The 24,726-nt window shown below is 38.3% G+C and overlaps 1 protein-coding gene across 1 annotated transcript in view; it reads left to right on the top strand.

Annotated features, from left to right (window-relative positions):
• Positions 1-24,726, top strand: part of git1 (G protein-coupled receptor kinase interacting ArfGAP 1) — a 60,355-nt gene that overhangs the window by 17,311 nt on the left and 18,318 nt on the right. Inside the window, 9 exon segments of the mRNA XM_007900763.2 lie at positions 1,979-2,091; positions 3,298-3,403; positions 4,098-4,184; positions 4,620-4,750; positions 5,476-5,570; positions 7,132-7,174; positions 13,778-13,829; positions 15,180-15,252; positions 21,718-21,815. Of these exon segments, the coding sequence (XP_007898954.2) occupies positions 1,979-2,091; positions 3,298-3,403; positions 4,098-4,184; positions 4,620-4,750; positions 5,476-5,570; positions 7,132-7,174; positions 13,778-13,829; positions 15,180-15,252; positions 21,718-21,815 (798 nt within the window).

Genomic DNA, 24,726 nt, shown 5'->3' with positions numbered 1-24,726 from the left:
CTTGCTGCTAGGCTTATAAATGTGCCACAGGGCAATCAGCTGCTAGGAGGATCTTGTTGGCTATGTTGACTGACCTTTCTTCACTATGAAGGAAGTGCCTCTCATCTGCTGAGCAATTGATTTCTCTGGAAGTTTGCGACTGAATATGGGGAATTGAATGGACAGACTGGTGTTTTTCATCTCTAGATTTCAATGTTGATAAACTGACTAACTTTTGGCAGACAACATTTCTATATATTTACCTGTTTTGTATTAAATCTGTAGTATAAATAATCTGAAGGCATTAAAAAAAAATGCTTGGGTTAACAGTTTTTTAATGCAAGCACACACTTTTAGATTGCGGTGCCAGCAAAGTGAAGCTTTCCTACATGAAAATGAGCGTTTTATGAGTTTGGTAATTTAGTAATCAAGTGTATTAAAGCAGAAATTTGCTACTCCTACCACTACCAAGTGAAACTCTTGACAAATATTCAGTCTTTGGAAGAATAACAACCTGCAGGAACTATGTAGTCATCTCAGTTGAGATTTACCTCTATAGATTTGTTGATGGAATTTAATGCTGAACTGAAATACCAGTGAAGGGGGGTAAACGGAATCATTAATAATACTGATAATGGAAAGTTATTCATTGCAACAAATTTTATGTTTTTGGTGCATGATTGTTCAAGTGAGGCCTTGAATAATTTTCCAGGTAGCTGATTTCATAAACATAATATTCCAGTACAAAGTTACTGTGCACTAATTTTCAGCAGAATGCTGTCTCCCAAATAGGGAGATTAGAAAAATAGTTTTTCAAGAGGACTTTCAAGAGGGAACCAGCTAAATATCTTTAAAAATGAATGGGTCTTTCAAAGAACGATCACAGACAGGGTGTGCCAAATGGCCACCTTTTATTCTATAAAGTTCCATGGTTCTAATGGGGACTTGCTCATTTTTAACACTTGCAAAATGGAAATTGTTCTATCATAGAATGAAAACCAAATAATATTTGATAATTCAGTGTTTTTCATAGGCGGTTCTTGTGAATGTCTATTGTACAAAATGTGCAATCTTTTGACCTATTGTAACTTTTTTGTTTATCAAACAAAAAATTCCGTTTTGGTGATCTTGGTTCCTGTAACCATGCTATCCTCACTATATTTTATTGGCACTAATCAATACTTTAAAAATACCAGGCAGAACTAGGTTAAACTCTTTGTGCAGTCTATATTTTGGTCTTCCCATCTGCTGTATTTATATTGTTTTATCTTCTAAGATTGGATCCTTCCTGTTTTTTTTAACTTTGCTTTGAATTGTATTTATTCTTTTGGGTTCTAATTGGCATATGAAATTTGGGTTGATATTAAATTATTACTAGAAAGTCATTGCTTCTTTAGCAATACTCCAAACTATGGAGAAAGTGACCCTGCTCTCGGAAACACAAACTGTATGTATTTTGAAATGAGTAGCTATAAAATCAGGGTGTTTCGCCCACAAAATATCCAGTCACTCCACTTTACAATATATTTTGTGAAGCACTTTGAGACCTCTCAACAGTGTGATAAGGCACTATATCAAACGAAAGGATTATTATTATTATCGTTATTATATTAACAACCAGGAGAATGGAAGTTAAATTTCTTGTTTTATTATAGTTAGTTATCGGCTTTTTTTTTTTTGCTTTCCCCTCCTTTTTTTCCTATTCCCTAGCCCACTACTAAAATAGGTAGAGGGATGTAAGCATGTTTTCAGACTGCCTTAGAATTTTTTTCAATCCTTGTACTATTTTATTGCAATGTGGATTATACCAAATACAGTGTAGCATAATCATATGGCCCCCAAACATTAATTTTCAATGGCAATGTTTGTGTCTTAAGACTGAAGTGGAATTGGCCATAGTATGTCAGTGGGTAAACTAATTTCACAAACTATAAAGGTATCGGTCTTGATCTTTATTAATTGCATTAAATAACATTTGTCTTCATTGCATCCCTTTTAGATGGTACAGACTCTGGCAAGCAATGGCGCCAACTCCATCTGGGAACATTCATTGCTTGATCCAGCCCAGGTGCAAAGTGGACGGCGTAAACCAAACCCTCAGGATAAAGTCCAGTGAGTGGCTTCTTCTTTAAATATTTACAATATTAGTTTTATTCTATATACTGTGTAGCGTAAGTAAATCGAGATTATAATATTGCATTATAAATGTTACTATCGTTTTAGACAATTTAGCAAACTTTTGGAACGATTGCAGGTGCATGGATAGGCCTGTGAGTGGGTTCTTTTGTTGTTCACAGCCATTCCTGTTGCAAGCCATGGATTCTGTTTGTTTCGACACAAACACTGACCTTTGCTGCTGTTGCTAGAACTACCTTTTGTTGTTTTTGGTTCCATAGTACTCCTGTTAATCTAAATGTAACTAAACTTTTAATGGATTGCTAGATACCAGGCCACAGGTGTAATATTAATTGCATTGTGGCACTTTGATGGAAAAGCTTGCCTATGACGATGGTGAGGTAAAGCAATAAGGGGGAGTTCCGTTTATGGGAGTTACAAGGAGCATGAATAAATCATGAAAGCATTATGCTATTTTTGACAGTTTAACTAATGGATAAGTACGATTTAATTGACAAACTATGGCACACTGACCTTGAAGGATAGAATAATCAATTCTGAAATTAAATCCATATTAAATTATGCAATCGTTAATGTGGTAGTCGGCTTCTGTTGTTCTAATTAATTCAGTTGCGGATCTCACTATAGATTAGCTGAATTTGCTACATTAACTGCTGCTTTTCTCTCCCTCTAGGAGGCACTGATTTTGCTGGGGTTGCGGTTTTATGGCACTTTTGTTTTGAGTTTGTCTCTAGTGGGAAACATGCCTCTGCGAGCAACTCTTAATGAGAGCTGAGGGGGAAGGTGTGGTCGCTGCTGAATTTGGAAGAACCTAGAAATGGTGCCAATTGACAATCTCCCACACGTGCACAAGCGAGATTCCATTTTGAGGCAAACTCCTTATGGAGTTACAGTTTGCCACTGGGATGAGCCGCAAACGCACAATTTTGTATGCAAGCATATTCCTGATGCCACTTTTTCATGTGCAAGCTGACTGTTGAATCTCCCAGGCCTTTACAGCTCAGCCTATCCCTTCTGTTCCAACATCCACACACTTAACAGCAGGGGTCATTGACTGATTTTTTTTGCTCTCTGCCCCTGTCTCCAAAGCCACCTGTAGCATGCTGCTCCAACAAAGTAATCCTAGAAATGCTATTGTTAACTAGGCTTTTATTAAAATATATTTTTTTCTTAACTCTTCAGTCCTACTAAAGCAGAGTTCATACGAGCCAAGTACCAGATGTTGGCATTTGTCCACAAACTACCTTGTCGTGATGATGATGGAGTGACCACAAAGGACCTTAGTAAGGTGAGGTCTTTTACGGGTGTAGGTCATTTTGCATCGTATTGTTGTCTCGGTTTAAGAAGCTGTAGTTGACCATATTTCTCTCAGAATGTGAACGTCAGTCTAAAATCCTTCTAAAATATCACCTTACAGTTCCCCAGGAACTAGGTATGTTTTGGTATTCCACTTGTGACTGTTCATGTGTAAGCTTGTACAAGGTATTGATAAGCTGTTTAAGCAGTTATGGCACCATGTTCAAGCCCAAACCCTTTTGTCTGCTTTTTCAAACATTTACATTTTTCCAGTATTGAGTGGAATCTGCCAGCTGAGTACGAATTCAATTCCATTCTTTGCAGAGATGGCAGGTCCCTTATAGCTTTATTCTCGCCAGTGTGCCCAAACAATGGCCTAGTCTTCCTTTGCCCTTCCATACTGGAACAATAGTTTGAAAGTAGTCTTGGACTGGCCGTAGCTGGTGAACTTAAAACTGGCAAGTTCATGATTTGGATCCTGAAGAATGCATTACGTATATCTGCTGTTTCTTTTGTGGTGCCGTTTCTTTATGAAATTCGTTCAGATTAACATCACTCTCCCCACTCCCGTCTGCTCCCACCCCACTTGGGTGCCCAGCTCGCAATGTCGAGCGCTTTGAGACCTCCTCCTGACACAAAAGATATTATATAAATTGGATAAACTTTATTGCCTTTGTCTCTCCCAGCAACTGCACTCGAGTGTACGGACAGGAAATTTGGAAACGTGTCTCAGGCTACTCTCCTTGGGAGCTCAAGCCAACTTCTTTCACCCGGTAAAGTTCATCATTGAATACATTTTTAACCATTTTATATTTATTATCTGGACTTTATTTCTATTGCGATGTTGTACTAAATTTACTATTTTTTCCCCACTTCTCTTCAATCCATTCTCATTTGCCAAAGTGAAAGTTCCTTTGAGTGATTTTAAAACTCCAGGGGGCTTTTAACATATAACATTTCTATTTACACAGCCACTTGATTTTACAAGTTTATTTTGTGATTTTTTTCTCAATAAAAGTTCCTTTGGCAGCTGTCACTGTTGTTCAGCATCAACCTTGTGCCTTTGTATTTTCGTTGTCTTGCAGCTCAATATTTTATTAGCGACCAAGGAGAAACTAATTAACTTTCACGGATTGCATTAATCAGCAGCGGCTGAATTTGTAACCTGAACACGTTTTCTAAAGTACAATAAATGTTATATTTATCAGGAAAAAGGTACCACTCCACTGCATGTGGCTGCCAAAGCAGGGCAGATACACCAAGCTGAACTTCTGGTCGTTTATGGTGCAGATCCGGGAGCTCCTGATGTTAATGCCAGAACTCCTATAGATTATGCCAGGTCAGTGAAAAGGCCATAGTTTTTTTTATTGTTGTATGTATTGCAGTTTTGCATATATATTTCATGTCATGGAGATTTGCAAGACTGTCTAGAATGTCAATGTACCTTTTCAGTTAAAGGTTTAAGGCAGGTATTCGTACTGTAAGATCTTGCGCCAGGTTTGAAATTTGTATGTGGAACGTGTGCAGTGTTTATGTAACTATTTCCATTCAGCTTTGTACTTATTTAACTTTGGAAATCGATGAACCATTTTATAATGAAAATGAATCGACATGTTTTAATGTTATCTAACTCTGGAAATGAAATGCCTGGGAGGTTGCAGAGGGGAATGGATAATTTGATATTATGCAATTAAGGCATTTCAACAACATAAATTGAGAAGGCGCTATATAAATGTAAATTGTATTGGTATCTAATGGGACTTTTGTGTAAATCAGCGTATTTAAGAAAAATGTGTTCAAAGTTGCCATTCAAAGCCAATTTTCCTCCGCCTGTTGAATCAAAGGTGTTAACCTGATTGAGGCTAGTGTGATTAATGGTATACAACTATGGGCTTAGCTAAGGCTGGAAGGCAATCTGAATTTTTTCTATTGGAAATATAACTTTTTTATTAAAATCACAATACATGTTATTTAGGTTTCCTCAATCTGGATTTGTGTGACAGCATAGACAGACTTCTCATTCCTCCCTCCCTGTTGTTGAAGTGTGATCTTTGTTCTTGGCAGACAAGCAAATCACCATGAGCTCGCTGACAGACTGGTGGAGTGTCAGTATGAACTTACAGACCGACTGGCATTTTACCTGTGTGGGAGGCGGCCAGGTGAGTGAGTCAGTAAAATAAATTGCATCTTCCCTGGGATTTAATTCTGTTTTGCACCTAACAACAAGAAGATTACATTTGTATAGCGCCTTTCACGTCGGGAGGGCTTCCCAAAGTGCTGGGCAGTGTACAGCATTTCAGACCTGAGCTGGGGTCGGGGGAGAAGGGGAGTGGTGAGGCGGAGTGATTGGGGATGGAATTCCAGAGATTGCAAGCTATTGTAGCGACCTAACCAATAAATACAAAACCTAATCAAATGCAATAAACTATAATATTATTAAACAAACATTGATCTGTATGGCACCTTGTGAGGTCACAGGTTCCACTCTGCTTTCTAATGAGCAATTATTTATAGAAAGCTGTATGAGTACAATTGTACACACAGCTTCAGATGAGATTGATTTCTTAAAATGCATTATTGTTATAAATAGATCACAATTGGAGCTTAAGATGTAGTATTGCACAAATCATGGCCTACATGGAGTTGTATTGTTCCAATCTCCTTGCAAGTTGTTCTATAGAGAAGGTTCTAAAATGCAGATCTTATACCATGTATACTCTCTGAATGCTCGATTCCTCTCTGCCATTGTATGCAGTATTTTTCACTTCATTCAATTCCTTGATGGAATGGGCTATTGCCCTTTCTAGAATTGTTATCAAGGGCCTGGCAAAATGCATATCTCCTGCTACTGCAATGACAAGTGCTCTCTGCTAGACATACTACTGAACACTCTTAGAGGAAGAGTGGATTTCGGCTAATTGATAAGAGAAATGATTCATATTGAAACTGTTCTTCGTTCACACTCAGTAATATTAGATTTGTATCCTACCTGCTCAATTCCATTTTCAGTGTTCCTATTAGCTGAAAATGTATTTCTTTAGATTTATATCTTCTGCTAAAACTGGTTTAACATTGAATCCCAATCTTGAATTTTCAACAATAAATACCTACTTTTGGATGGAAGTAAACACATTTTTTAAAAAACTAAGGAACAATCTGAAAAATCTGTTTGTTAAAGTGCAATTTTTTTAAAGTGCAGTTAATACGTCGTTCCCAACTACTTTATTTTTTTAAAAAAGTTTCAAAATAAATCCCCATTTTCACCAAATTTACATGTCAAATTTTCTCCTGCTTTTATTGACAGAAAAAATAACCGGCTTTTTTATTTTGTGAATTAAAAACTGATTCATGGATTTTTTTCTTGCAATATTATGCAAGGTACCAGCAAACTGCAATATATCAACTTTGTTTTCATCATATAGTAATTGCAGTACTGCAAACTGCTCACAAATGGCACAAGTGTCATTGTCATTCATTTCTTACTGTTATGGGAAAGCTATGTTGTAGCATTAAAGGTGGAGGTACTCCAATGCAACAGTTGAACTCTTTGACGTACTATTGAGCTGCCTGAAGTATTCCTCTAAGAATTGTTTAGCAAGGAATGAGCTAGTTAGGAACTCGCAATGCATTTTAATGATCAAGGCCGCATCTCTCTTTGGGATGTCAAGATCTGTTTTCTTATTAGCTTAGCATTGAATGCTTCTATTTCATTTTTCATAGATCACAAAAATGGACATTATGTCATCCCTCAAATGGCTGACAGGTAAGACTCCATCTTGTACTGAAAACAACTGAGTGATTTTCTAGTTAACTAACCAGAAAGTGTGCAGTTCAGCTGCTAAGTATTTTTGACAATTTTCAGAATTCGGAATGCCCCACTTTTTCATATACTAATTATTTTCTTCCTTGTGTCTCTAAGGTGTACTTGTTGCATTGATTTTCTTTGTTATATAATAATCCTTGCGTTTGATGTGTTGTTTCAGAATTTCCTCCAAAAACCTTTTGTTCCTTAGTCCTAAGTGTGGGATTTTGTTCTGAACGAAGCACATCTTGAACAATCTTTGTAGAGATTGAGATTTAGACTGTTTTATTTACAGCCTTTACAAGTATTGCAAATCAATAGTAATAAAACTGTTTAAGAAATGCCAAGAGGCTGAAAATAAATAACTCTGTTGATTGCAGTTACAAAAGCAGGATTTCACAGCTGTTAAAAATCAGGTTGTACTCAATTTGAGAATTGTTATAAGATGTTTATTTTTGATGAACGGCACTTGGAGCTTGTAATCCAGCACTCATACCATTAGTAATTCCATAGCACAATTGCATCATACAGACCCGGAAGGCCGGTGTTGATTTAATATGAATAGCATTTATTGCAAATGGTAAATCAGTTCAGATTTATCCGCGCGTGTGTATGATGTGTCTGTCTGTCAGTCACAGTGTACCTTTTTTATTGATCAGATGTTCTGCCATTCTAACTTCACCAGTTCTCAGCGGTTTGCATTTGGTGTGCTACAGTAATGCTCATTTGTTACTCTGATCCTTAACTCTATAACACTTGTTTTATGAGAATGAAAGCATCAGTATGCATAAGCACAGATTTAAAATTTCTACTGAATCCAATTAATAAACATTTGATTCAATAAACATTTCAAGAGAGGTTTTGAAATTTCAGCATTGAGACATTTACTGTTGCGTGTTAAGGAAATGTAATATGGCAGGTATAAAGTCGAATTGCAAATATTGTAGGGAATAGTTTTCACTTCTAATATTGTTGCTCAGATATTTGATCTTCAGTGGCTGCATTGGCCTGCTATTCACGGAAATATTCTGAAAGGCTAAGCTGCTGGAGGGCAATGCACACAGAATGGTAATACAGGTGTTGATCAACATTTTCACACTTGGAATTATCCATGCCAGGCAGGCATGCTGTTTAAACTGTGAAGGGTAATGTTCCAGATTTTTCCCAGTAGGGAGGAAAATCTGAGCGCAAGTGATGAATTGCCTGTGTTTTTCATTGTTTGAAGCCCTGATCGTTGCTTGATGTTGGGAGCTAAAAGACAGCAAGAAAATGAATTAATTTATTTTTCTAAAATAACATCTGAATAAAATGCTATGTTACTATGTTCCCTGATGGCCTGGTGGTAAAAGTACCTACTCAGTGGTACAGCACAAAAGCATAGTTTGCTGATTTAACCAAACCCAGACAGAACACTAGTTTGGGTAATGGGATTGGGTTTGGGAAGGAAAACTTGCTGTTTCTTCTTGCTGGAAGGAGCTTGTGTATGGACATCAGATAGATGAACAGAAGCCAGATCCAGATTTATTTTGTGAAGCCCATCAGTCAAGTGGCCTGCTAATTCTCTTATGCAACGAATCATTATTATTAATAATAGATGGTTTGAGGTACAGCAGACAATTGGTACTGCCAGTACTACTGAATAGTACCTCACAGATGCCTTCAAGAGGAGTTTTTTAAAAAAAATCTATTCAAATAGGTTGCCCGAAACAACAGTCTATTTCACTTTCCCACCGTGCAGTTTATTGTTGACCTATATACTTCAGGCAACCGTATCTGCCTGATAGACTGAGTCCAAGGGAGAGGGTGTTGGGAGTGCATCAAATAATTATTGTGCCTCTGACACTTGCACTGTCAAATAGCTTGTGAATGATTCAGCTGAAAATGTTAGTGACTACATTTGGAACATTGTGCGACTTTTTAGTGACTCATCCCCAATTCCTGGAAACCAGGGTTTGCAGGATCTGTGGTTGCAATGCCAGTCACGAAGATCATAATTTGTTTGTGCTGCCTCAACATCAACTTTCCTCTATGCTTTCTTTCTCACAATAATTGTTGCTTCCACTCTTGGAGAAAGCTAATATAGTAGATTCTCTGTCGTAAAGTGGTTAGTGAGGGTGTTGGATTAGTTACATGGAGCTACATCAAGTGATACAGCATGGAAACGGGTGATTCGGCCCAACTAGTCTGCACCTGTCTTTGTACTCCACATGAGTTCCCCTCAGTTACAAAAGAAAAGATTTAAAATGTGCCCTTTTTGTTTATCTGAAAGGGTGCGACTATGTCTCGCTGGCAGGCTAAAAATATGAAATAACCTGTAACATTTGCTCGGCTTTGTGTGCCCACTTATTTACAGGGTAACTGTTTTATGTGTTGATGCTGGTTTAGCTTTCCTGATGCACTGCAAATGGAGGTGGAAGTGGCTAATATGATTTAAGTCGCGTCTGTGCAAACATTTGACAGGATATGCTAAAAATGTTGTTAACCAGGTGTTGTTTTGAGACCTTGGCAGCATCCTGTGTTTGTTCCTGACACGTACGATCTTTCAGTTGTGAACCTTGGCTGGTCCATGCTGTTAACAGTGAGATGATCGTTTTACTCCATGCTTTCAAACCGAGGCCCTTTGCGGTGATGCTGCAACAAGATTCCAGTTAAAATGTTGCCTTTAATCATTTCCAATTATTTATTTGAGGCATTGGTCTGATTTCTAAAGTGGCCAGTTTGCGCTGACAGTGTTAAGAGAAAACCTTTGCTTTTCTGCCATCTAGTGACCATAAGTCATAGTTGAGAAATCGGTACCCAATCTGATAATTGACTCTGAAGCCAGATATCGAATTAACCAATTTTACCCATACAGTTAATGTAATTTCCTCTGCTCCTTCATGAAATCTATTAGCCATTTTATTTTGTGTTATTAGCTGTCTTAATCTGACCTAATAGAATTTACTATATTTGTGCTGTACTAACTACTTTCACATAGTTTTAGATTGTCTTGTGTGTTTTCAGAAATATTTCACTAGTATTTTTAAGCAAACTTGCAAGCATTGACTAGTATTGCAAAATGTATGTATGGCATTAAATTAGTTGTGAATTAATGTAGTGTGAGAGGTCTTAAACACTGAACTGGAGGCAGGGGGACAGACAGCCTTCTCTACTGGCATCCAGTTGACTGATTTAATGGATTCATCCTAACTTAAACTGTGGTGGTACTGGTTGCAGTGAATTCTGCCCTGCATAATAAACCCCGTTGTTTCCACAGTACTGGGACCCTTCAGCACATAAATGAGTCTCACTAGGGTAGTCCATCCAACCTGTTTTCACACCAGTGTCTCAGTTTCTCCTGTCCCTTAATTTTTTAGTGCAACAATCACAGTCTCCACCCGACTTGCTGTAATTAATGGACTTGTAATCATTTCAGTGTTCTAACCTTGGCAATGTTGTAATTAAAAGTATAATTTGCTTGAGAGCCCTGGTGACTGCAAATGGGTCTTTAGTATGGGCGTGCAGTACAATTGAACTAAATGGCGAGTTGTGGAGCATGTTTCTTTAATTATTACATGCAATGAGATTTTAGGCTGCTGATTTTAGGCAAGCTTGCTATAAATCACAGCCTTATTGTTTTGAACACTAATACAGTGCTGTTGTTTATATCGCGTTGGAACTATTTTTGATTATAATCTGTTAGTCCCTTGTGAGAAGGAGATATTTAATATTGCTGGAGGGAAAAATGGAGAAGTATAAACATTCACCTGCTGTCTAATAGACTGGAGGGAGATTAACATAGGCTGCTTGTTCTAACAAATTTTCCTGTTTTTTCCCTCCTTTGCATTCCTTGGAAAATAGAACACGACAAAAATGCATGACGCAGAGGTATCTTTTTATTTAGCTCTTCCATTTATTTACAGATTCAGCCAGCACGCTCTGAATTGTACACTGTTTCTTGCCTGTACTATGTTGCTTGCAGCGTGCATAATCATCCTAAGAGGCCCATTGGAAACACTTGACCATATCATTCAAATGCTAATATCTAAAGGGGTTTAATTTAAATGGATTATCAAGAAGTTGTAGTAAACGTGTATTCATCCTCTTACCATTTTCTAATGCAAATTCAGTGTTAAGGGTGTCAGCCTGGCTCAGTTGGTAGCACTCTTGAGTCAGAAGGTTGTGGGTTCAAGCCCCACATCAGGACTTTAAGCTCATTGTCTACACTTACACTCCAATGCAATGCTGAGAGTATGCTACATTGTCAGAGGTATGTCCTTCAGATAACATGTTAAACCAAAGACCTGATTGCCTGTTCAGGTGGATGTTAAGATCCCATGGCAATACTTAAGAAATTGGAGTTCTTCCGTGCGTACTGGCTCAACATTCCCCCTGATAAAATTATTCATTAATTTCATGGCTATTTGTGGGGTTTGTGAGACATTGCTGTGCATAAATTGGCAGTTATGTTTGCCTGCAAAATATAGTCACTGCACTCTACAGTAAATCCTGTGAAGCAATTTGAGCCTTTTAAACAACTTAATAAGGCACTATATCAAATGCAAGTATTGTTAAGCACTTGAGACTCTTATGTGGAATGTGCTATACAAATACGTATTTGTTTGAATCTAAAGTTGTGCAGTAAGATTTTCTAGTGAGTTTGTCTTTCTCCTAAAATATTCCAAGAAGCTGGTGGGAGAAAATGATTGGAGTTGAGAAAAGCTTCCTGCATTGTGGTGGCAATTTTGTTTCATGATGTTTCACTTAACAAAGCTTAGATAACAACAACAACAAATTGCATATGTAGCTCCTTTCACATCAGGAGGGTGTCCCAAGGCGCTGGTCAGTCATTGCATCCAAACTGGGGGTTGGATTTGAGAGTGGTGGCAGCCAGGAGAGAGGGAAGGTGACCAAAGGTGTGATCAAAGAGTAAGGTCTCTAGAGGGCCCTTGAAGGGGTGAGGCAAAGGGACTCCAGGATGGAGTTCCAGAGATTGGGGGCAGAAACACTGAAGGCCTGACCGCTGTCATGCTCCACCCTACCTTTGATCTTACCGACCCACCCATACCCTCTGCTCGGCAGGCACTGGCCTGCTTTACATCTCTTAATTAGGTTATCCAAATAATAAAGGGAACATTATGAGATTATGTATATATATATGTCACTCAATTTAATATGCATTTGGCAGCCTTCTCTTCACTGTGAGAAAGTGTCAGACTTCAGTGCACATTTTCCATCAAATGGATTAACGCAGGCACATTCTAGCCAGTTTTTCTTGGATTGCACAACACTAAATGTCTTTAAATTTACTTTCCCTTCCTTTCGAGCAGTTCTTTTCCTTGCACTATAAAACGTTCTGCAGTATCAGTCAGTTGATTATATTTTATTGTTAAATTAAAACTAATTTAAGACTCCATATTTGATTTGAAATTCCAATCCCAAGTCAAAAATAGCATAGTCCCTTGAAACTCTAGTGAAACTCTGCTGGTGAGTTCACTACATAATGCAGCCATTACAAACAGTCGCTACATGTTTTAGACATTTCAGTGTGATAAGGTGATGTGTCAGTTGTGAAGATTACAGTAGTAAGAAGCACAAGACCAAGAAACTCAGACTCATCCCTTACCGTGGAGTCCTGTAGCTCAGTGATTAGAGCACACGCCTCACAAGCAAGAGAGCTGGGTTCTATTCCCGGCAGGTCAAAATATTGAGCAAGTTTCCTTACTCCAGACGCTTCTGTTTACCTAGCAATAAGTAGAAACCCTGTAGTTAGTCGATTGGCAGATCGCTTTTCCGGGGATAATAATCCCTCAACAAAAAATAATAATAATTTGGTCATGACTGTTTGTGGGGACGTTGCTGTGAGCAATTGGCTGCTGCGTTCTCCCACAAATATAGTCAATTCACTTTACAGTCTATTCTGTGAAGTGCTTTGAGATGTCTAGAAGATGTGAAAAGCGCTATATCAAATGCAAGGATTATTATCTGTACCAATCTGACCCAGTTTCAAGCAAAGTGCAAATGGGTGCCTTTCTTTCTTCGCTATCTACAAGTTAGGCGGTGGTTTATATAGGGTTAGAGTTCCTGATCACTTTGCGATGTATGTTTTACAGTGCATGTGTGTAAATCAAACCAGGCTGATATATGATAGCCAATTTACAGGCTATTTTTACAGCCAATGAAAGGCATATTGACAGTCAGATTATTACAACTAATAAGGGGTGCTACCTGTGAGTGTGGATGCTCTTCTGATTGATAGAAATGGTAGAGCATTGTATATGTTGAATAGATTTAATTCCTAGCACTGTGGATCTCTGTAGTGCATCTGTTTTGTGGATAGCCAGTCTACAGCAGTAGTATTGTAATTTGTTCTGTAGTTCTGACTTCATTTGTTTTAACACCAGTTGTGTATTCAGAATTCTTGTACTTTCACATCTTTGAATATATTTTTGCTATGTTCCATATCTGAGCACCAGTGAAGAAAGGCAGATTCTTCATGGTGTTGTTTAGTCAGAGTTAATTTTGGTGCTAATGCACAATTTGATTACCTGGTGCCTGAGTTATTGTCTTTGTGTTTCCCTTCAGTAGCTTGGACTTGTCAGAACTCGCTAAGGCTGCCAAAAAGAAACTTCAAGCAGTAAGTTACAAGTAAACAATTACTTCCGTACTATGAATCGGCCGCTGAACTTTTTTTCTTGTATAAATATTGTGCAGATTAAAATGTCTTGTGTATGATGGAGGGAATGTTTCAGATTCTTTATTCATCGTAAAATTAGTCCTGCTGTATTAGCAGTAACTGTTTAATACTTTATTTAGAAATGAAGTAAAATGTGTAACCCGAAGAATACCTGTGATCCAGCCAAGTGGCCATTGTGCATGCGTGTTCCTTGGCAGTGAGTGTCAGCAGGCACTTCAATTGTAGAGGATATCACAGGGAGCCTGACCTCTCCCCACTCAGCTGCCACACACACACACAACCAGTAAAAGGGTATTGAAGAGGGCCCCAAGAACAAACACCAAGTTGTTTTTCTCCTCCCAACAGTAGGAAGGCCGGGGAACTTTGGTCTCCTCATGCAGCCCCGGACTCAAAGCAGTGAGCTCCTGTTCCATGAGTTGCAGCTATACTTGCTATCCCATCGGAGCCACTACTTTTTAATATGATAGGAAAAGGCTAACAAACCTAAGAAATCCTATAATAAATAGGCTTCCAAAAATTATTTTAGTATAATCGAATTTTGACAGTCAAGCCTTTGGTCACCCTCCTACCGGTATCCTCCCCGCCTTCCACCCCTCCTGATCCCACCCACCAGCTTGGGTGCGGATGCAGTGCCTTGGGACGTCCTCCTGATGTGAAAGGCGCTATACAAATGTAATTTGGTATTGATTGTGCAAGTGTTGAGCATACTTTCACAAAGAATAAAACTTGAGGATAAGGTTATAGCTGTTTACTTTTTTAAAAAAATGTTCAACTGGATTTTATGTTGATTTGTAATCTTGAACATGTTTCTGAAATCTATTGAAAGATAATAAAAACTCTGCTAACGTCAATCTCCTTGGCATTTTGTTCATTCTTGAAGTGATTTAATAATAACTGGAAATTAATTTATTAACTAGATTATCATCTTCTGGATATGAATCTAGATCATAGACAATGATTTAATATTCAGAAATGGGGTGATGGCTTAATTTGCATGATTCAATCATTCTTTTAAAATGTAAGCTCAGCAATGGTGTCTAATTGTATCTTTTTAATTAAGTTTGAGAATTGTGGAAAGGTTAAATTATTGCATGATGTGATACATTTTCTTTCCTTACAGAGATAGAATACATATTTTCAAGTTTAGCATATTTTAATTTACATTCCATCCAACGGCATGAATTTCAACTGACAAAAAAAATGGGTCTGTACAAGGCCAGCTGCATTAGTGTTTGGGTACACAAATGCTAGATTTGCCCATTAAGAGTTATGTCCATGTTTTATGTGCAGCTGAACAACCGCCTTTTTGAAGAGCTAGCAATGGATGTTTATGATGAAGTTGATCGTCGCGAGAATGATGCAGGTATGTTGATGGTTTGTGTGCATTTATTATAACCTAGAGCAACAGTACCCCCAGCCTTTTAATTCAAAGCATTGTCATTTTGGTGAAAGGGTAATTAATAATAATCCTTGCATTTGATATAGTGCCATATCATGTCTTTGAGACGTCTCAAAACGCTTCATAGGATATACCATAAAGTGAATTGACTGTATATTTTGTGGGTGAAACGCCAATTGCACACAGCAGTGTCCCGCAAACAGTTGTGGATTGAGTGACCAAGGTGCCCTTCATCGGAGTGTAAATTCATGTTTTGTATTACTTTGCACTAACTCCATGTATTCTGATGTTTGATGATTTAAACAATTACAATTGAATGGTTTAGAAATCTTTTTGTCAGTTTTGTGGCAAGGCCTGGTGAATTCTTTAAAGGAATACAGCATGTTTCTTCTCTCAAAGACTCCGTTGAATTGTTTAGTTTCAACCTTGTATATTCAATGATTTTTGGGGGAGGTAGTGGGCTGGGAGGTAGAAGTTGAAGTTCCACGATACAGTGGGTTAGCATATGAATCTGTGGTCTAGATTCATATCCAGCAGAGGATGATGAAATTAAAGTCTCTCCTCTTGACATAAACTAAGGGGGGGCATGCTTGCATCTATCAGTCTCAATTAATAGTGGGAAATACAATTCCCGGCTCAACAAACCAAAAATAGTTAAGTTGATTTCCACTGGGAACAATACCACCATTTCCATGGGAAAAAATAGAACCAGATGTTAAGTATAAGGAATGTTTTTCATGGGTCAGTGTATAGTATTGCAAGGATATAGCCACAAACTGCCTACCATTGAGTACTTAATTATTGACAGTGTTTCTGAGAGACCTTAAGAATGACTGTTATGTGAAATGAAAAGTTACATTAATGCACTAGGGGGTGCTGGTCTGAAAGTGTAATTGATGTGGAGAGTAATGAGTTTTATCCTGCATCTGGCTGTTCTAAGTGAACCTGAAATTACTTGCCACTAACTCCGGTTGTCGGGTCTAATGTCACTCATTTGAGTGCAATCAAACTACTTGATTTGAAGTTAGTAACTTTAAGCAATATTTGTTTCATGCCCCAGTTGAATCACTCTGACAGTGATTAGTGATGACCTAATTTCTAGTATTTTAACAGAATTTAAAGTCACCCAGTGAGGATTCCTTTCCTGTAACTGTTAAATAATGCCATTATGAAGTATTGCCAACTACACATCATATTTTGCCCCACATTCTGATGTAGTGTGTTATACAGGAACCTAGGTTTAGGAAGATGAGAGAGCAGTTGTTGAACTGTACCATATTTTGGCATTTCACTCAATTTCAGCTTTCAAAATTGGCAGAAGTGCAGCTCTGTTAAACGTGTGCTAAACTTTCTGAGTCCTTTCAAGAGATTAGGGAGGAATTGATAAATCTGTATTTAACAATGCCAAAACTAAACTAAAAATTCAGTTAATACAGTATTCTGTATCACAAAGAACAAATTATTGTGCAATATTTAAGTACTATAGATTGACCCATGGAAACCCCTCCATATATGTAACATCTGGTTCTATTTTTTTCCATGGAAATGGTGGTATTGTTCCCAGTGGAAATTAGCTTAACTATTTATTTTAGGTTTGTTGAGCAGAGAATTACTTTCCACTCTTAAATACATTCATGAGGGTGGTTGTTAGGAGCTGTTTCAAGAATTAAGCTTTCAGTTCCTTTCCACCACTGTTTTTGACTAATGTACCAACCAGCAGAAGCGAAGCAGAACCTTTGCTCGTGAGTCAGCCTCTGTCAAGCATTTTGTCTTGGTGAGTCATAGGAACAGGAGTAGACCGTTCATCCCTCAGGCTGATTGACTATAAGACTTCCAGTAACGCACAACTTCTAAAGCTATTTTGTATATTCTAAATGGATCATTTTTTTCAAATCAAATTTCACCTTCCCCCTCTTCTGTGACCATTACCACATCATCTTGTTCCCAGACGCACCTTTTCTCTCCCTGATCTGCCTGTTTTGTTGCAATTCTTTTCCCCCCATCGCCCCCTTTTGTTCTGCAGCATAAACACATCTATTCCCTTGCTTTGCTGCAATCCCCCCCTTTGTTCTGCATCACTAACACCTCTTTAGCTCATCGTCCCCTGTGCTTTACTCCATTTTCTCCTTTGTCTTGCTTGCCCTGCCTCTTCCCTCTCTGTTAGGCCTTAAAAGCCTCTCCCTCCCAACATTCCCCAGTTCTGACGAAGGGCCATGGACCCGAAATGTTGACTCACTTTCCTTTCTCCATAGATGCTGCATGACATGCTGAGTGCTCCCAGTGGCTTCTGTTTTTGTTTTCTCATTTTGATTGTGCAGAGATTGGGGATCACACCATGGATTTTCTGGATCCATATGGTCCAGTTTCTCTTTAGCAACTTTACCAACAGGACTGGATCTAATTGTCAAGATTTGTATTCAGACAAATTATAAAGGAAAGCATTCCATTGAAATATCAGTTAGTTGTCAATTTGGCCTTCAGACCTATTCGTATTTTCAGTTAGGCAGAGTGCAGTTACCAGTCTGCAGAGCCCACAAGAACAGCTTTGAACTTCTTGTTGACTGAAAGACATAAAATAGGAATTCAAAGACATATGACTGCTTCAGAAATGTATGAAGATGTAATATCACAATCCTTGTCCAATGATCTTTGTTCTTCTACTTGCTGAGTACTGGTGTCAAGATTCTGATCTCTATACAGCTATGAAAACCTGACTGTCTTTCCTCGTTTAAAATCTTATGAAACCAGACTAACAACAACAAGATTACATTTGTATAGCGCCTTTCATGTCGGGAGGACATCCCAAGGCGCTGGAAAAGAGACTAATTTAAATCAATAAATTAGCTTGTTTCCTCCTCACTCACATGAACACAATTATTTGGCTTCCATCTTAAAAGAAAATTAAAGCTTAATAGGAACCCGAAACAAACTTTGGGTGTGTAACTAACTTGTACTTCATACTGTACTGTTAACTTTTATGCTTGCTTGAAGCCACCTCAATGACAGTACCAGGATGCTGCTTCTTAATGTGAGTCAAAGCAGCTCTATTTAGTTTAATGGTAGCCATAGCTTTCGGCTAATCTGGGAGCTGATTCTCATCTGGCCCCTCCTTTCTACAGCCATCTCTTTTCTTTCCCCTTCCCCTCCCACCCCACCAAATCTCAGTGCTAATTTGATACGGTTACATTGCTGCTGACATACGAAAAAAGTGCTTTAAGACGTTTAGACAACATAAGGCTCTATATCAAATGCAAAGATTATTATTACTTCACTTCTCCCACTGATTTTCAAAACCTCTATGCCAGTTCATTGAATGGGTCTGAGAGATTACTCCTTTTTTTTAATGAAACAATTTTTCATTACAAATAAAACATTTATTTCTATTGTACTTAAAGGAAGCACTCTAAAATCTTATGAGCTAGCTATTTGACCAAAAGAATCATTGCTATGCTTAAAAGGAACTCTTCCCCTCCCCAATGTGTGTTGCTATCTGCAAGAATCAATAACAGGGTTTTTAGCCAGGAAGAAATGTAGGAATGTGCTTACAGGGAAGAGTGCACAATATTTGCAGCCAACAGACTTTGCTTGACTGAAAACCTAGCCATTTTTGGAAAAGCTTTTGGTGGTGTAACTTTTATAGTATCTGATGAAAGTGAAGAACATGTGGGTAGTTAAATCAGCACGTGGGAGAGGAGGGAGTTGTCTATGAGGGAGTGGAAATGTATCCTGCCCGCAGTTCAAGCCGTTTAGTTCTGCAGAAAGTGGATCGGTTTAAATACATTTCTGAAATCCATTAGCCAGTTGTTCTTTTGACATGTTTCCTAAACGCATTAGCTGCAAGCTACCAGACAGGAAAAGGGATTTAATATCAAAGTTTATTCCAGCTAAGTAGTTCAGAGCAGGAGGTTCGAACAGTAGTAGATGTGTTACTTTTAAAGTGGTTTTGACTTGCAGTTCTACAGTACATATAGAAACTGACATTGTCAGATAAGAATTGGGTTTAAGTTCTTTTCATATGTCAACCTGGCTTAGTGGTAGCATTCTCGCTTCTGAGTCTGGAAGTTTTGGGTTCAAGCACCATGTCGGGACTTGTAATCACATAATCGGGACTGACAATCCAATACAGTACTTGGGGTGGGGGGGGCGTTGCAGTGTTGGAGGTTCCGTCCTTCAAAAGAGAAGTTCAGCCAAGGTCCCGTCTGCTGTTCAGGTGGATGTTAAAGATCCCGTGGCACTATTCAAAAGAAGGCAGTTTCTCCCACGGTCCAGGCCAACAAATTGCTCAAATAACATTGGTCACTTTCTCCATGGCTGTTTGTGGGACACTGCCGTGCACAACTAGCTGCTGGGTTTGCCCACAAAATATACAGTCAAACCCTATACAGTACATCCTGTGAAGTGCTTTCAAATGCATCAACGACATAAGGTGCTATGTTAAATGCAAAGGTTATTATTAATTTTATGTAATCTTTAGTTCCATTAAATGGCTTGACAGCTATGTAAACGCATGTTAGTCCATTTTAAGCCAAATTGTTGAGACACTTTTTGCTCCCATGTTAATTATGGCTTATGCAGAGTTCCCAGCGCATGAGTCATTTTGGCCTTAAATTGGAAGCCTTTGTTCTACTTTGCGATATAATGACCCACGGTTGCTTGACGATTTCCTTAGCAGTTTAGTCTTCAGCCATTGTTATAGAGCTGAATGGATGGATATGAGATGTCTTGTAGCAGCTGGGGGCAGGGGAGAAAATAAGAGAGAAGGAGGGGCTAATTGTGGTTTGTTGAAATGTAAGAACATAAGAATTAGGAGCAGGAGTAGGCCATTCGGCCCCTCGAGCCTGCCCCGCCATTCAATAAGATCATGGCTGATCTTCAGACCTAACTCTAATTATCTGCCCTATCCCCATATCCCCTAATCCCTCTATTTTTAAAAAATCTATCAGTCTCAGCCTTGAAGATGTTCAAGGACTGACATCTACAGCCTTCTGGGGTAGTGAATTCCATAAATTCACTACCCTCTGAGTGAAGAAATGTTTCCTCAACTCTGTTCTAAAAGGCTGACCCTTAATTTTAAGACTGTGACCCCTGGTTATAGATTCTCCTACCAGAGGAAACAGACCCTCAGTGTCTACTTTATCCGCCCTTTAAGACTCTTATGTTTTAATAAGATCTCCCCTAATTCTTCTGTACTCTAGAGAATATAGCCCTAGTTTATTCAGCCTATCCTCATAGGTCAGTCCCCTCATCCCATGAACTAACCGAGTGAATCTACGCTGCACCACCTCTAGGGCAAGTATGTCCTTTTTTAAATAAGGAGACCAAAACTGCACACAATTCTCTAGGTGCGGTCTCACCAAAGCCCTATACAGTTGCAGCAATACTTCCCTACTCTTGTACTCTCAACCTTTTGCAATGTAACCATTTTCTGAAGAAACCTCTGGCATTAGATGCCACAGATGTTTTGAGCAGTGAAATGTTAGTATTAAAGAAATAAACTATCAAGTGTTCTATTTGCCAAAATACTCCACTCAGCAAAATGGAGAGTGTGGGGGAAAGGAAAGAGATTTGTGAAAGGAAGGTGGCCTGGGATGGGTGAATATACCATTTTTTTGTTTGGTTGTCTGGTGATCAAGGGATATCTATAAAGGAATCCATAGTGGGATGGGTTTTGCACAATCTGCGAAAAGAGCGGTCTTGCGGGTTGAATGGGATTTGATGCTTTAACTAAAGCGTACGACTTGCTGCTAGACTTGCTAGTTCTAAAAAGCCAGGGTTTTCAGTTAACCCTTTAAAGCGAGGCTTTGAGAGAGGAGATAACTAGCCTAAGAAGTTCTTGTTCACTACTTTTTATAATAATACTTTTTATTCCTTTCGACTTGGATGCTAATTATTTCTTCAATTTAGTCCTATGAATGGCCAAATGTGCCAACAGTCAAAAAGATCAGCAACAAGTGAATGCATCAATTTCAGGGAATTGCACGGATTGGCATAATTGTATGTACTATAAAGAATAGTTGAGTGTGTCCCAGATTTTTTTATTTGAGTTAACAAATGTTCAGAAAATATTCTGTTAATATTTAATGTCCTTTTTAATATATAATCGCAAGAGTTGATTGTTCACCTTTCTTTGATTTTAATGAAAAATCCGTGCTTTGGATATTCAAGCACAGTTGACTTGAACACATCTGTTTAAGATTAATTTATTTACAGAGTTTAAAATACCAGTGAAAAGCAATCCCTTGGCACAGTCTGCTTGGCAACATACCAGGGTTAGCTTCTGGAAAAACTGGATTTGTTTGGGAATAATGTTGCCCTCTTAACTATTTTTCCTTGCAGTTTAAGAAAAAGCTGCACTGAAACAACTGTCAAATGATAATGTAAAAGAGCAATATTATGCTCACTCATGCTGCCATCTTGTCTTATTTACAGTGTGGCTGGCAACTCAGAACCATAGCACTTTAGTGACTGAGCGGAGTGCTGTACCCTTTCTTCCAGTGAACCCAGAATATTCTGCAACTAGAAACCAGGTATGATCACAATGCCCTTTTTTACTGTTTGTATGTAGGTTTTTTTAAAAAAAAGGTTACTAAGAGCAACATATCCTGACTTTTTTTTCTTGGATTTAAAAAATCAACTTAAATGGTCCTTAATTATCCTTGACTTTGTACGTTAATGAGTTTTTTTGCCGATCCCCCTCGGTCTATAGTAGGGATGGTGATGTGTAGAATTATATTGAATTAAATAGAACACTACAGTACAAAAACAGGCCAAATAATTTGATGGTATTTATGCGCACATTAATGATGACTGTTGACGGTGATGATAAAGACTTTTTAACACAATGAACATACAGGCACACATTCATTTAGTAAATAATCCATTGTGAGTTAATTAAGATTAAATTGTAGTGTTTTAATAGCCATTTGCAGGCAATCTACAGTCCAAACCATGGATTTTCTTTAAGGATCCCGCTTGGATAGTGGGAACAGCACATATCTTGCTGTCCTATTTTTGTACGTGATGCTTTTTTTCACACTTTCTTTATTCACACGACTATTTTTAAAAAAAAGTCAAGTTGTGGAGGTGTTGTACCCAGCTGCTCTCCAGACTTGCAGCCCAGCTGTTCAGTGATTTTTTTTTTGTTGGGAGGTGGGGAGAATTTAGTAAAATACCCCACCTGGCATTATTTCCACACAAATGCACTGCTGACTGGATTCTTTGCAGGAAACAGACCGTGGGAAATCAACAGATACCTCACCATGTATATTTTGACCCTTGTGCTTCTTGTTGAGATATGTGGCTATTAAAATATAAAGGTCTCGCAGGATTGTTGGAATCCACAATCTGTCTTTCCCACAAAAATTCAATCCATGGGGTCTGATGTCATATGAGCAGCCAAATACTCGGGTCGCATATCTGCAAAAATTTGCTGAAGTTTGAACTTTATTAGTCTTCACAAACAAAATCTTGGCTCAGGGGAAGGGTTTAAATCAATAAGATAAAAATGAGGCCCAAATCTCGAAAGGGAGATAAATTCAACAAGTGTGCAAGACATGTTTTCATACGACTTTGGTGCAAATTAAATCCGGTGACGTAAGCTTATTTTTTTTCCCCTGGTAATTAAAGACGAATACCTAGCTTGTTATTGTTGGAATATCTTTTTTTGCTATAAAATATAGTTCTATTTTGATTTTTACTGCCTCATTTTTCAATAGTAATTAGGACAACTTTATCTTTGTGAGGGATTTGGTGGGGGGAGAGGTTGATGAGTGTTTGTTGGAAAGAAGGACCTTGGCTCTAACACCAAACTTGTGTTCCCTGCTCAGTGCCAGCAATTTGCAGGTATTGTATTACTGTTGAGGGGGAAGAAATCACCAACAACCATCATTATGTTAAACCTATCGCTGAACGGATTGATTTCATGATCCTCACAGTCCCCTTCATGCCCTGGCCCCTCCCTATCTCTCCGACCTGCTTACTCACCCAACCCGCTGCCTCCACTCAACTGGCTCCTCCCTCCTCCATGTCCCTCGTGCCCCCTGTTCCACCATCAGTGGCCATCCTTTTTGCCAATATGCCCTGGAACGCTCTTGCTCGATCCCTCCGCCTTAACCCTTCCTTCCCCATCTTCAGATCATACCTGAAGCCCTTCCTCTTCAACTGTGCCAAAGTTCTCCTCCACCCAGCTCAGCATTGTGCTCCGCTACTATTTAGCACTCTGGGACGCCACGCTGCATGAGGGGGCGCAATGTACATGCAAGTTATTGTGTTGGGCAGCATCTCACTTCACGAATTTTGAAAGGTAGAGGCTCCGGAACTATAGTTCCTGCATGTATCCAGTGAAAAAGAGGAGAAAGGTAGCTAAATACATCTTGTTGTGCACCACTGGGCCACTTAGATTAGAAAGTGGTGGGAAGAAACTAGGTGATGTTATAATAGATGTCTTCTTATCAAACCTCTATCAAAACGTTTAAGATCTAAATGTCTCAGCTGTTGCATTTAAATTGGAAGGTAAGCAAATGCACTGGGAAGAATAGTGGCAATTTTGAGGAGTAAACTGGTCTTGTATGAGTGTCGGAATTAAATAGTTATATATTTGATGAAATCAATGGTGTGGAACTGGCATGAGCAGAATGTACTGTAAGCTTCCCTCTGTTTGTACTTCTGGTTTGCTGTCCATATTTATGGATTGTTTTTCTGTTTGTGTAACTTCAAAAACATTTCTTCCCCTTCTTCACGTGCAGTGAAGGTTAAACATTTACAGATGCTGTCAGTGAAGGGGATTTTGTAAAGATGCAATATATTGAAGACTAAGCAGTGAAGCTAAATCAAATTCTAAGGCTCTCTCTGTAATGGTTTCAAAAATGAAAGCCATAAATCGCAGGGAACTGGAAAAACAAGTAACTTTTTAATGAATGTTTGTTTAATGTCGTGTTTAGTTTTTCTTTTTGTACTTTCAACATATTTAGTTTTAACATTTGTTTTTTTTGTAAATCCCTATGAGTACTGATTGACTTTTTCCAGGTTTCAAAGTGCTAATATCTTTTTTGCAATCTTATATCTACAGATTTTTCTCAAAGAAATTACTCGTTCAATAACTTCAGTTCCAAATATGAACTGCAATAGTAAATAACTGTTCTGCAAATCAGTGTAAAGTGGCAAGAGCTTTCTTTTCTTTTTTATTAAAAAAAAGCATGAAGATGGCCACAGATATTTTAATTAGTAATGGAGGCACTAATGTCTAGAGACGGACTGGCGAAAAAAGTTTTAACTTTGCTGCAGTGTTATTTTAGACTGTTCAGCATTCCAAATTTATCTGTCATCTACAGATCTTTTTAAAAGTTAGTACGGTAATTCAGTATTTTAATGTATTTACATTCAGTGTTACGTAATACTGTATTCCCACAGTATTAGCATTCTTGGACTGAATATTGTAAG

The sequence above is a fragment of the Callorhinchus milii genome, unplaced genomic scaffold (genome assembly GCF_018977255.1).
Source record: "Callorhinchus milii isolate IMCB2004 unplaced genomic scaffold, IMCB_Cmil_1.0 Scaffold10, whole genome shotgun sequence".
NCBI classification, from domain to species: domain Eukaryota; kingdom Metazoa; phylum Chordata; class Chondrichthyes; order Chimaeriformes; family Callorhinchidae; genus Callorhinchus; species Callorhinchus milii.
The sequence above is the reverse complement of the archived record's forward strand: the minus strand, read 5'-3'. Positions and strand labels throughout refer to the sequence as shown.